The sequence below is a fragment of the Ptychodera flava genome, chromosome 19, assembly GCF_041260155.1.
Source record: "Ptychodera flava strain L36383 chromosome 19, AS_Pfla_20210202, whole genome shotgun sequence".
NCBI lineage: Eukaryota > Metazoa > Hemichordata > Enteropneusta > Ptychoderidae > Ptychodera > Ptychodera flava.
Genome location: NC_091946.1, coordinates 28,205,626 through 28,220,640, shown reverse-complemented (window position 1 = coordinate 28,220,640; position 15,015 = coordinate 28,205,626). Strand labels below are relative to the sequence as shown.

The 15,015-nt window shown below is 35.2% G+C and overlaps 1 protein-coding gene across 2 annotated transcripts in view; it reads right to left on the bottom strand.

Annotated features, from left to right (window-relative positions):
• The window catches only part of LOC139119154 (growth hormone-regulated TBC protein 1-A-like), an 85,423-nt gene extending 70,573 nt beyond the window's left edge, over nt 1–14,850 (bottom strand). The window contains exon 1 of one of the 2 annotated variants that reach the window (XM_070682815.1): nt 14,807–14,850. In XM_070682815.1, coding sequence (XP_070538916.1) covers nt 14,807–14,832 — 26 coding nt within the window. In that variant the 5' untranslated portion in view covers nt 14,833–14,850. Of the gene's footprint in view, nt 1–3,060; nt 4,857–14,806 lie in introns of those variants that run through there. The other variant, XM_070682813.1, reaches the window with a different exon arrangement.
• Nucleotides 14,851–15,015: the final 165 nt, after the last annotated feature.

Here is a 15,015-nt window from a genome sequence, read left to right as displayed (position 1 = left end):
TTGTTCCAAAACTTGTCTCAGAAGTTGCACTGACTTGTTATAACTGTGGTGAAAATCAAAGAGCTTTTATGGACCCATAATAAACACACACCAGGGAGTACACTTTGAAGTGCACTTCACATACACAGACTCATATTACATTCCTTATATGCTGCTGCTGAGTTACATTGTATCACAGCCAAGTCAGAGTCTAGTTGTTCATTAGACTCTTGTTGCCTTTGCATTGTAGAAGTTCTTTGCCAAAAAAAAATTAGGATTTACAGGAAAAGAGGTGTACATACGCCAGAAATAATAAGTGAGAAAGTTGTCGAAATGTATGGGGATAGAAAGTCAGAAAATCTTTACCCTACACACACAGACACTAATCAGTGTCTACTTTATTGCTTTATATCAACAATTACAGCAGAAACCTACTGTGAAACAACACTATAATCTGTCTTTAGTTTGCCACAACTCAACTTAAGTTACTGATCCTGTAGTAAATTTTCAAACAACTTTACAAACCAATTACACAAGTGTGATAACATTTAGATCAATTTCACTGTCCATTCTTATCTGCAAACGACAGTAAGGTTTCCCATACGCATGATATGGACCTAGATGCTACCCACGACTGGTTTTGAGCAATTTTTTAGCCATTTGTGCACAATTACTGGAAAAGTGTGGTGTTTCACCTAGGATGATACGATAAAAGGAGGGGGGGAGGGGGTGATGCCCCCTTGTCACACTTACAAGAGGGATTTGGAGGTTGAATTCCTGAAGTTTTCACTGAAATTCTTACACTCATTATGACCTGTTGATTACTACAGTGAAAAGGCAACGGTCAGTGAATAAACTTTCTGTTGCTACATTCTCACAATGTTACATGTGAAAGGTTTCAAAATAATTAAATTAAAAGCTAATTCACTGTGTTCTGCCTACAAAATGTTACGTACGGGTAAGACTTGCAGGCTATTCAACAAATTACACTTTCACCACCTGCATGATCAGCACAGACAACGTCACAATATACACTGTAGGCTGTGGAATGGCAGGTTTCTTGTAATCCAACAGCACAGATGACACACTGGAAAAGTAGGACATTTGTTGCAAAATATTTTGCAATGAGCCTCATCAAATTCCAGTTTGCATTTGACAAACATTTTAAAATGAATATTTTTATTTTGGATGTGGTTGTTTTAACCACACTGAAACTTAGATGTATGATATTGCAGTAATGTTCTGTTACAAACTCAAATTTCAAAAATTATGAAAATATCGGTACATGAAGATCAAGGTTAAACCATAGACACTACTGGCTATTGTTTATGTTAGGGCTAATTTCAGTGGAATAAATATTTTCATCATGACAAGGCAATTTTTTTACCTTGGCTATTACATAAATTACCTCTTATATTTTGTACAATTTTTATCACAAGTTTCATTGGCCTGACACTTAAAACTTCCTCATTTTTATGAATCTGAATTTTCAACTGACTGCTAAAATGAAACCAGGCCAATTCACCGGTTGTGATATCATAAAAAACCACTTTGAAGGTGCCGTACGTTATTGCAAATATGTACATTTTCATGGAAGTTAAAGCATTTTTTCTTACTGTCTACAGTTGCTATGGCAATATGGAAATGCCACACCACATGCTGTTATCAAAAGGTGCACGTAATGATCCAGACATGGATGCAGTCTTTTTTAATTAAGGCAGATTATCAGATAGCAAACACACAATTCACTTACTGTAAGTATTCGAAGAAACCTTGAAAAAATGGCCAACGTAATGATAATCATCAAACCTACGGGTACATTAGTATTGTGTTGATCAATAATTGGATGACAGCTGTGCAATTTAAACAATTTTTCAATAAAATAAAAGGGGATCAAAGTCTCAATGCCCAATTGAAATATGTAACATCCACGTATAGAAACCTACAAAATTCTCTCAAAGCCATACAAGAAGCATTGTTTCCACACAGAAATGATGTGGTGAAAGTGATGGAATATATACAAATGTAGAATAGAATAATGAGCAATTTGATTGTACACCAGTTTCGCGATGGAAATTTGATCAAAAAAAAAAATAAAAGACCTTACAATCTCATGACCAGAAAAAAGATTTTGATAACCAATCACAATATTGAAGCACATGCTACATGTACCATGATAAGGAGCAAATCTGGCATGACAAAGGTGTTCAAGTTTGGATTTGAAAAAACTTGTAACACCTTTTGTGTAATGCCGGCTTCCAAGAAACGCCCCCACATCCTCCCCCTTTGCACAAACAGTTACACACACACACACACACACACACACACACACACACACACACACACACACAGAAGGGGACTTTATCCTTGATAAATCACAGTGACATGTACTCCGACCTTGGGTGAAGACACAAACTTCTACAGTTTCTTTTTAAAATGGCTGAAATTTGGGTCAAAAACACTAAAATTAGTGAAAAAAATCATGTTTTTATGTTTTGATAGTTACATGTATTTATTCCAAAATGTCACTCAGTTGTTAGCAGAACTGAGTAAAAACACCTGTCTGTACACAGAGTTTGTGAAAATCACCAAAAATTCTGTTTAAAATGGCTTTTTCGATGAAAACCTGTTAGGAAAAAGGGTCATGTGACCTATAGTGCAGCTACAATATGCCATACAAGTATCCTTTCAGGAAAAGTTCAAACCAACATTATTGACAGATACCGGTACATCTACATTACAGACAATGCAATGTATCATTTTGTACAGCTGTGACATTGTACTTTAACATCTACTTGATAAAAGTTGCAAAATTTATTTTAAATGGCTTAAAGTTGGGTCAACAACACCAAATTCTTCAGCACTTTGGTTAAAAATTGTTGATGCTATCAAAATATTATCCAAATACGTCAAAAACTGTTGTAAATTAAGACTTTCATGGAACTTAGACTTACATTTACAGCAGACATAAAGCATGCATTATCATTGCTATGTAAAAGGAAACGGCGATGTTTAACAGGTGTAACTATGTACATATACTTCATTCTTCCATCTGATAAATAAACATGAGAATATACATACGATCTTTCAACAGCTAGCATTGGACTGACGGCACTGGATCTCCTCCTTGGCTGTGCCATTACGGATGATGGATGTCAAACCCAAAGTCCTGTTAACAGAACACTGGCCTAGTCCTGATGGTGATGATTATCAGATTATGCTTCAGTAAAGTGTACACGACACTATAGGAAGTTTAGATCCAGCTCAGGAATATATGAAACCAGTTCAGAGTCTCTGAGAGATACAGTCCTCGTCAGTTGCTTTGAGTTCAAATAACACAGTCAAACACTAATTGATGGTGCACCAGATAATGATCATGCATTGTATGGTGAGAGTGCACGATTTGATGGCCTAGATGAAGCGCTGTGGATTGCTATTTCAGTATGGGGATGAGATCTAGTGCCTGAGTTCCAATACACTGATCACGGTAACACTGACTTTGCAGAACGATGTCTCTCAGCAAAAGTGGGACGGCTTAGACTGTCCACAGCGCAAATGGATTCGAACTTGAAGGTTCGACTGCATACAATGGGGATGCACTTATGATACCATACAGTGGGTGTGTACGGTAATAATACAGTTTGGATTCAGTATGGAAGCGTGTCCCCAGGGCAACAGAAACGTGCGGCTAGCAAATTAATCATTCAGCATGGTTCTCCTCAGACATATCAACACAACTACCATCATACACAGATGGTGAGACACATACATGTACATGTAGTTTTCCTAAGTCAACTGATCATAAGAATTAATTTTAGAACAAAGTGCCACATATTTACACATCTCTGTGGACAGTTGATTTAAGGATATTGTAGAATTTTTGGAGGACAGATTTCAGAGTGGTGTTGCCATGGCAACTTAATTGCAGAGTTCAAACTTACTGACAAAAAAGTATGTGGTGGTACAGCACTGATGTGGTCATGCTGACTTTCTAAATGCATGAAAAAACAAATGAGAAAAATTGCCTGCTTATAATACATAGATGTACTTCACAATAATTCCCCCTCAGAACAAATGTTTGCTTTTGTGTAACTGTGGAAAAGGCTGGATCCTTGGTTGGGCTATCATGGATGGCAATTTCAATATATAACCTAATTATTTTCCAGTGCATGGTAATGCAAATGTACATGAATGAGAAGGGCGAAAAATTATATAAATTACATGGATGGACTATTCCATTCTAGCAGCCTGCATACCCCCCAGGTACATGTAGTTTGGCCCAGGAATCATGCAGTCAAGTACATACTACCATGTATATAAACCGAGGCAAAATCATTGATGAGTAAGTCAATACCAAGTTTCCATGGGAACCAACCAAATTAACTTCAACAAGTCAAATAAAATCCACACTAATTGGATATTAAGAATTCAATTTTGACTTGAGTCATTTTTACTGTGATTTGAATGCAGTGTTTGGTATCTACCGGTACGGTACCATCAGTATTGATGAAAGTTACGGAAAAATGAACACAACAAGGTAACTTCAGGGAGGAAAATTAATGACATAGAAAATTAATAACAATATCAAAGAGCCTGAACTATGTCACGAAAACATCAAGTGATTTATTTTAGCTTTTAAATTGAAAAAGTTTGAGGTTATACTCAGAGGTTATGTACATATTACTACACATTTCATACATTATTACAATGTAGATGTACAAGTACGACCCACTTACTGTCTGTATGTATTGCAAGACAGTCAATAATGAATAAATTTGTTGATTTGACTCTTAAACAAACCTGCACAATCACACAATTTACCATAAGTTTTCTTCATTCAAAATATTAATGTAATAATTAATGTAATTAAAAAGCGTGCGCACACATCACTTACATGCTATTTAAAATACTACTGTACATGTACATGTATTTATACCAGTGTACCAAGTTGTATTTCATATTATGGATTAAAAATTCCTGTAACCTTGTGAAAACCATTTTTACAAAACCCATAACGGTGTATTCTATGTCAAAGTTGGACCCTATACATCAATACTTGTGTGGCAGGGCGGAATTGAAAGTAACATTTTCAAATAGTCATTTTCACAGTCATTGAATGGTAGAATGTCATTGATTCATTTGCCATCACTCTATGAAAGTAACATTTTCACACTGTCATTGAATCGTAGAATGTCACTGATTCATCTGCCATCACTCTGTGAAAGTAACATTTTTACAGTCATTGAATTGTGAATCACTGATTTGCCTGTCATCATTCTGTGAAAATATCATTTTCTCATAGTCACTTAATCACAAATCATGGATTCATCTGCCGTTACTCTGTGAAAGTAACATTTTCACATTGTCATTGAATCGTAGGACACTGATTCATCTGCCATCACTCTGTGAAGTAACATTTTCACACAGTCGTTAAATTGTGAATCACTGATTTGCCTGTCATCATTCTGTGAAAACAACATTTTCTTATAGTCATTGAATCATAAATCATGGATACATCTGCCATCACTCAGTGAGAGTAACGTTTTCATATTGCCATTGAATTGTAGAACACTGATTCATCTGCCATCACTCTGTGAAAGTAACATTTTCAAACAGTCTTTAAATTGTGAATCACTGATTCGTCTGTCATCATTCTGTGAAAACAACATTTTCTTATAGTCATTGAATCATAAATCATGGATACATCTGCCATCACTCAGTGAGAGTAACGTTTTCACATTGCCATTGAATTGTAGAACACTATTCATTTGCCATCACTCTGTGAAAACAACATTTTCTTATAGTCATTGAATCATAAATTTATGGATACATCTGCCATCACTCAGTGAGAGTAACATTTTCACATTGCCATTGAATTGTAGAACACTGATTCATTTGCCATCAGTCAGTGAGAGTAACGTTTTCACATTGCCATTGAATTGTAGAACACTGATTCATTTGCCATCACTCAGTGAGAGTAACGTTTTCACATTGCCACTGAATTGTAGAACACTGATTCATTTGCCATCACTCTGTAAAGTAACATTGTCAAACAGTCTTTCAATTGTGAATCACTGAATCATCTGCCATCAATGTGTGAAAATAACATTTCTCATTATCATTGAATTAAAAAATCATGGATTCATCAGCCATCACTCAGTGAAAGTAACATTTCATATTGAATCGCAGAACATTTATTAATCTGCCATCACAGTGACTGAGAAAAGTAAAATTTTAAAACACTAGTCATCGAATTTCAAACCACAAATGTTTATCTGCTATCACTCTGATAAAATAACATTTTCACAGTCATTGAATTACAAAACACTTATATTCATCTACCATGACTATGTGAAAATAATATTTTCATTTATTTTCTCATGACTACGTGAAACTGACATTTTCACATTGTCATTGCATTGTAAATTACTGATTTGATTCACCTTTCATCACTTTTATATTAAAGTACATGTAACTTTTTCATTAGTCATTGATTAAAATCACTGATTCATCTACCATCACCCTGTGAAAATAAAATTTTACACAGCAATTAAATTGTGACTCACTGATTCATCTGCCTTTATTCTATGAATTTCTTAATGTGTCCAAGCAATTTTCAAAATATTTTAGCCAACTTTCGTCTTTCTGGAATCTTCTTGTATCTTTGCATTTTGCTCTGGAAATGTTTTCTGTCTCTACAACAAATGTGTACACTACCGGTACAATTTAGGGATTATACAAACTATAATTTTTATTTAAAAGGTTCTGTATGTACATGTATGTATCTGATCACGAAAGAGGTAAAACATTGCATGTAGATTTATAAAACTGAAATTAAAGGTTTTCAATTTCTCCTTTTGGAACGGAACTGCTGCGAGATATTTCAACACACAAACTGAAAATTAAAACGATGATTATACATTTTTGACATGTCTGTTCTAGAGAGTACCAGTATGTTTGCCCTGTTTCTGTTATTTATTAAACAATAGATATTAAAGTTAGCCCAGTCTGTCTATTTTAAGATGCTACTTTCATTGTATCAAACGAAGATACACACTATCAACATTCACTTTATATTTTTTTTTCATAAATCGAATACCCAAATCTATGACATTTCATGTGGATTATTCTACGTCAATAAATAACTAATGTAAGCTGGTCATAGACAAGTCTCAAATGAAGAAATACAAGCACTTCAGTGGTGGATCTAGTGGGTCAGATATGAACACATTCAGCAATTTATGGCCAGACAATGTTTTCATTGAGGACGGTAAACAGGTAAATGTTACCATGGTTTCCTAGTCATTTTATTGGGGTTCCCTTTGGTATATCAAAACAATCAGATTAAACGACTACAGAAATATTACCATGGTTTCAAAATCATTTACAAATGTTCCCCAACCTTGGCATACAACATCGAAACAGTGAGTGACAGATGCCTGAAAAATGCGACAATAATGTAGCAAATGATCAGCCTTGTTGACTGGCACAAATATTACTCATCCATATACCGCTTCTACCGGTTTACCTTAAGATTAACTGTTAAAACGTAATATTCCTGGTCATTGATACATTTTCATTTGCATTGCCATAATTTTACTTGATACACTAAATATTGCAATATGGTAACACTTGCATGAAGGAACTGTCTTTACATGCCAAAATAAAATGTCATGTGCAATATACTTTAAGTGTAATTTCCTATAGCACCAAAGTTTTCCCTTCAGAATAATTAGAATGTGCCAGAACTTGTTGGTGATTAGAGTGAACACAGAATATACCAGTATTTCACAACCATCTCACAAATGCTCTTTTACAAGTCAATAAATACAGTTCTATATCATGTACCAGTAATTTTGATTCACTTCACTAGTCAATGAGTTTGCATTAGCCCTGCAAACACACATCCATACAATATGCAATTATTTTTTGACAAGATGAATTGTCGTCAGGACCTAATAACATCATTTGTCAGCACCAACTTTGAACATGACACTCATACAGGCTGAAGTAACAAGTTGAAAACCCGGCATTTTAACATGATTTAGGTTCTCCTACAAAGATAACTAAATCAAAAATACATGTACACACAAAAAATAATACAAACTACACATTATATTTCAACCCATACAGCTTTAACTAGTCAAGCTTCATCTGGATGCTATGCTCACTTTGGAACAGACACATTTTGCTGACAGCTCCTTCACCGAATTATTGAAGTTTATGTTGCCTGTTGCTAAACATTTCATCTATATTTGCAGATGTTTCAGAAATTTTGGATCTTCTCCAGTATTAAGTAAAATTAGAACAAATAACCAGATTTTCCTATCCCTTTATATTATCAACAATCAGGTTAAAATGCATACCAAAAAAGAAATTAAAGATAACTTCATGCATAAATAGACACCAAATGTAGTAGTTAGTGCCATTTTGAGTGCAATTACTGATTGCAAATTTATTGAAATGGAAAACATATCGAAAATTGAGCCTTGTATCAAACTCATAACTTATGGTAAGCCTGTTAAGTACTTACAGCCAATTGGATTTAGCTTCAGATTCAATTACAGATAGTGTGTTACGGCACAGACACCGTCTGTCAGTGCTATTACCGCAGATTTAGCATTCTGAAACAGCCACATGAAATTAAGTTTCTGTTGTACTGAGCAAATACACTGTGCATGTCATTAATTTCATCAGCAGGTATGTGTGCTATTAATGTAGGTTCATGAAGTACTGGTATGATTATATAGACAGAATTGCTTTTCTCGAAAAAACCAAAGAAGCTGTAATTATTCCCCCTTACCTTTACAATGTACATAGGTTTGACTAATACGCCAGAGAAAACAATCGTTTATTCACACAAAAAAACATTAATGGAGCTTCTTGTTGCTAGGTTCAATTGAAAAATGGCCTCTTTTCATCTTCCATGCATGTGATCAAAATACAAATTGAACACCGACAAAAATATTTAAAAAAACATACATTTATGTACTGATTCTTGTCTTGTTATGCACAGTTTAATATTTAAAATTTTTTTACAACAACTGGAAAGTATAATCAGTTCACTTTCTGATAATGTTTTCTTTTCAAAAATGTAAAATTACAGTGTATTGTTTGAAATTAGTTCAAGGTTTTGTAAATCTTGCCTCTAGTCAAGAAATGTACTGTTGTAACGATAAACAACATTGATAAATGCTTGTTGGGGTACTTTGATAACCAAGAAATACAGTCATCCTTTTTCAGCGTTAAACAGTTAATTATACATACTGAAGTTGCAAATATGATCTAAAATTAAGGTTAGAATTTGCCAGTGAATGTTTGGTTTGATTTTTTGAGACAGAAATTTCTTCAGAAGCTGAGAATACAATCTAGTTAATGATTACATGCATAATTCAACCAATTTTCAGCGAGTCTAGATTTTGCTTGCAGGTATCAAGAACAAGCGTTTAGAAAATTGTCAAAAATATGTGTAGGCGTGAATATTAGTCTTGATTAGAGCCATCCACAATCTGTAAATCTGATTTTTCATCAGTGAATTTCACCGTTTATGACAACAATCAAATATAATCATGTCGAGGAATATTCTCAATTACCATTACTCATTAGACATTACGGCTTTACTTGTGATCACCGTGAACAGAAATACAGAATCTGAGTGTGAATTATCACCCAAATAGGCTGTAATCTTTCCAATAATTTTCACGCACCCGTAATTTATTAGTAGGCTGAATTCATCCGACAAATACCTCGCAGGTAAATAACAGTGTAAAATCAGTTGACATATTCAAGAAAGTCGATACTTTCCAGCACTGGTGTCAGAAATTTGTAGTTTAACCCTCACAGGAAACTTTAATTGTGTAATTCTATCTCTCTCTGCATTACTTGTTTTATCTCACCGGACACACCAGTCAGCCTCAATGTGTTCAATGATATCACTCTCCACCACAGGAAGAATATCAAAGGTTACTTGATCGCTCAATGCACAGAAGCAGTTCCACACTTTTGCAAAATAAACACATGATTCTGATTACACACTATCATAGATATTGTTTACTGATATTTGATTTCCGATATAAAAGCCATATCGAAACTAGTTCATGCATGTCAGTAGCTCAATCTAGCACCTGCCGAGACCCTGCTATATTATACACTGCAGTGCTGGTGTAAGCATTGTATATAAACAGCTACTGAGTCTGAGTACCGTACTCACAATCGTTTATTGTTCCCTACATGGTTCAGAAATTTACATATGAACCAAGTAGCTTCTTGAACTGGTACTGATTTAAAACAAAAAAATATTGTCTACTTGATGCTAGCAGTACAGTATTTGTACTGTATAAACAAAAAGACCCATAACTACCATGTGTTTGTGTCAACAAATGTATGAGAACAACATCTGTGTGTTTTTCAGATTTGAGCTGCTCATTATTCTTGTTTGCTAATATTTGTTTAACAATATATACTTACAAATACTAAACTAAATTATTTTCCTATGTTCATTAGGGGAACACCATTTGATTTCTGGGGGGGGGGGGTATGGAGGATTTTGAGAAAAAAAAATTTGTCGCCAGGTGAGATAGAAGAAAAAAAAAATTGATCCTGCCATGGCCTGAGAAAAAAAAAAATTGTCATAACAGACAGAAGTGAAAAAAAAAATTGTCACAATGCACCAGAAATTAGCAAAATTTGGAAACCCTATTCTCATGTATTATTTGCCCGGCGCATCGCCATAGGCGGCGCAAATGTTTTTACCACAAGCAATTCTTATGTTGTTTTCCCAGCACTTATGATATAAGCATGCACTACATAGGTCTACTTACACCTCAGTGCACTCAATGTTTTCCTTCCCTTTCCTGACCCAAGAAATCATATTTCAGGATTTCTGTTGCAATATCTCAATGGCATAGGCACTATCTAAAGGGGACTTTTTGACTTCTGTAAATTGTGAAAATTTCAAAACACAAGACAGGAATCAATAAACTAGTGTTAAAATCAATATAGTATTCTCTCAATATAAATATATTAGGAAGATGTACAAGTTGAAAATGAAAAATTGAGGAACAACAAATGTAATGAAATACAAGGGAGAGGGTCACTAAAAAAATTGAAAACTTCAGGGGGGCGTTACTCAAAATGTGGAGAGGAAGAAGGGGGACGGGTTACTCAATTTATTTTGGCGAAATTAATTGAAACATCTCAGATTGCACCATTGCACACATCAATTTCTCAAAATTTTCAATGCAAGAGGGGGGCACCCCCTGTCGTGCTCTCCCCCCTTTGGCTCTTCTAACAGTGTTACTGGTAAAAGACAAATTTAAAATACCTATCGGATTGCACTACACTGCACCGTGGTGCACATCAATTTCTCACTGAACTGTTGTGAATTCATCCTTTATTATCACAGAAACATATTTTCATTTACCTCAGTTCAATGACCATTTTGACAGTTAAACATACCATATTCATGCTTTTCATTAGAAGCTGGCAGCTGGAGAAATGACAAAAGAAGGTCACAGATTTTCCGTTCCTGTATATTTATTTATCTTCAGTCTCTGGCAAACAGAACTGTTTTTCACAAATTGTATTGTCATTGTTTGGTTGTTGAATATTGTGACACAAACACTGATCATGCATAAAATGTAAAAAAATATTGCAGTGTTCAATGTCATTTTCAAACAGTTTTACCAAATGCAAAATAACCTGAAACTCCTCTCAGATTGCACCATTAGACACATCAATTTCCAAAAATTTCCAATACGAGAGGGGGAAACCCCCTCTTGTGCTCTCCCCCTGGGGTGTTCTAACAGTTTCACTTAGTGAAAAATAAAAATTAAAAAACACCTCTCAGATCACACCAGACTGCACCATTGCACACATCAATATCTTAAACTTTCCATGCAAGATAGGGGAAAGCCCCTGTGACACTTCCCCCTAAGCCTCTCACGTGTTCGCCCCCTTTACTTTCAAATTCTGTCCGGTCAGATATCCTAGTGAAAACTTTGTCATAATACCCATCCAAATTAAACAATATACTATATGGTTAGATACTGCGTGAGCTTTTATTTTATTGTGACTTGCAATTTCATTTTGATGGGTTCACCTTTTTTGAACCATCATGAGATAACTGATGATAGTCTAGCAGAGTACATCAGGATTTCAAAGGTCTTTACTGTTAAATTGCTGTATTTTGTAAATTTTACAAATACATGTATTTGTATTTAACTTTTCTAAGTGCGGGGGATCAGTCAAAATTTCAGAGTTAGAGAGGGGAGTTACTCAAATTCATCATGGTTGACGGGGGGGGGGGGGGGGGGGTGTCACTTGAAATTTCTGAGTTTCAGGCCGTAAATAATGACGGTTCCCTTATATACAACGCATCACAAACTTGATGACAAAGAAAAAAAAATTTGCATTGCTACTCCATTTAAAAAAAAAAATTGATGCAGCTCTGACAGTAGAAAAAAAAAATTGCTGTCACTGTGACAGGAAAAAAAAATTTGCTCCCATACCCATTTCCTCCATACCCCCCCCCCAAATCAAATGGTTCTCCCCTTACTAGAATCTGAGTCTGTAAAATAAAGGTAATGTCTGTTTTTACAAGAACAAGGTAGCATCTTCAAACTATCCTAGTACATAATAATTAATGACTAAAAGAAAAAAATACAATGAGAAGCTACATTAATACAATAGCATCAGTCAGCATCAGTAGCAAGATAGCATATTACTTGGTTCAAAGATTAAGTGCTGAGAGCTCCTACTTAACAAATGTGTTTAACCCTTTCACCATCATGGTTTGGCCCTAACCCAGCGTTATTAATAGTTATGGGGTTCCTGTTTAAATAGAATCGGGGTGAACAGCTTAAAAATCCTGAAGATTTCCAAGAAGTGGTTTTTGAAATGGGGAATTCAGTCATACATCAGGCTGTAACTTCATGAAGTAGGCTGCATTGTTTGACCTTTTACGGGCAACACACCCACTATTCAGGTGTCATTGTGTCTTGGAATAGTTTAAACAATGATCAACACAGAATATTTTTTAGCTTACTCACTTAAGTTATGTTGCTATTTCAGTGTTTGGATCAAATCAAATCAAAAGACTAAGTTAAATTTTAAACATGCTATTGGTACAAGGCACCTATGGAGTGGCAGGATAAAATGTTTCCTTCAAATGTGAAGTTTATTAGTTGACAATGACCAGTGATGAGTGAATTTCTTGTGCTTTCAATATGATGTGACTACTGTCCTTTAACTTGAGTTTGTCTAACCTTAAGGCAATTACTCCTATCCTGCTAAGGTCGTATGACACATTAGGTCAAGTTGGCTTCAGTTGAAACTAGTGAAGTACAACATGTCCCATGTGTTGTGTTTTAACAAAAAAATGAACATTTGAAGGCCCTGAAAATATTAATATTGTATACATGATTTTTACAGATTGCAGCTGCTATATGTACAAGAGACCAAGCTGAGTGGGTGAAAATATATGTGGTTTTGGTTCAATACTGAATTTTACTAACTTCGCATATGGGGAAGTGCTACTGCCTGGCAAAAAAACGGCAAAGGAGTATAATGCTGAATATGCACTAGGAGCTGGAGCTTGTCTTCCATCATCACTTATCTTTGAGTTAAAAAGCAAATAAAAAATTTGAAATTTGTGGTAAAGTTCTTTGTGAAGAATTGTTTCTAAAAATGCTTATTCATTGACACTTTTCTTCCTAATGATTGCAAGTGATATGGTACAGATCAAATTTCTACTTAAAAAATAAAAGTAACTTTTACGATATTACTGTTCACTGTTAACCCTTTGAGCGCAAAAGTCAATATTTGTCGCCTTTATAAAATATACTTCAGTCAATCGTTTTCAGGTTTTTGCCAAAATTTTGACAATAAACTGAAGCCAACCAAACACAATGTCCATTTGGTCCAAAATTATCAAAACAATGACAGAAAAATTCATAATAATTGGTAGAATGTTGCACTAAAATTTCGTTGGGAAAAATTACGAAGCACTCAAAGGGTTAATAAGTATAGCTCTAGTTTGTTATTATTGTGGAGGGACCGTGTGTCAGCAGACACTTCCAAAGCAAGCCACAGTCATCTCACCCTTAGTGAAAACGATGTGATTCTACCACTGCCTGGCACTGTGGCAGCAAAATACTTATGAGTTAAGTCACAAAGATTTGAACTTCTGTAAGACATTTTTAAAAACATTTAGCCACGGATTTGCCTTGGATTAAGACCAGAAACCATCTTTGGGTTTATGTAATATCCACACGTCTGGGACATGTTTCTTGAGGAGGACCTGTCTTTTTCACATTACATAATATTTTCATGACATCATCTTCGTAGGTATCAACGCCCCCAACTTAGCAAATCACGTGACACAAAACTTGCCCGCTTAATGTCACATTGCCAGATTTGGGCACAAAATACTCAACCGTCAACGACTAAGAAAGGTCTGTCTCTAAAACAAAACTAGAAATAGGCGCCCTGGAATAAAGTTTTCAGCGCGTAAAAGCCGAACACAAAACTGAAGACACCATTACAACTTCGTGACATGAATAGACCGTGACCCGGCTTGGTCGAAGCAGACAGCGTGAACCGGCCTTTCTTTCGCCCGTTGCAGTGTTGTCTGCCATCGGTCAAAAAGTTGCCGAAAACAAAGTTCAATATAAAGTTGAGAAAAGAATTTGCCGTTGTTTTTGGAAGTGTTGCACATAATTTTGCTTCGAAAAGTTGAAATACGATGAGAGAGACCTCTCTGCAGATAATGTTAGAAATATAGCAGATCATGGACAAGAAGAATACAGGTATACTTTCTGCTACTCACCTCCGATAGTTGTTGACAGTCGCCATGTTCAGTCTTGGGATGCCGTAAAGTTTGCTACAAAGTTGAGGGCGCGCAGCAACAACCTCGTTCACAGATTAAGTAATCGTTACGATCAAAATGAGCATTTGCACTATTTTAATGAAGTTTTCTCCTTTAATGAAGTATTTTAAAAGTAGATACATATGGTAATTTTGATTTAGCGATAAATA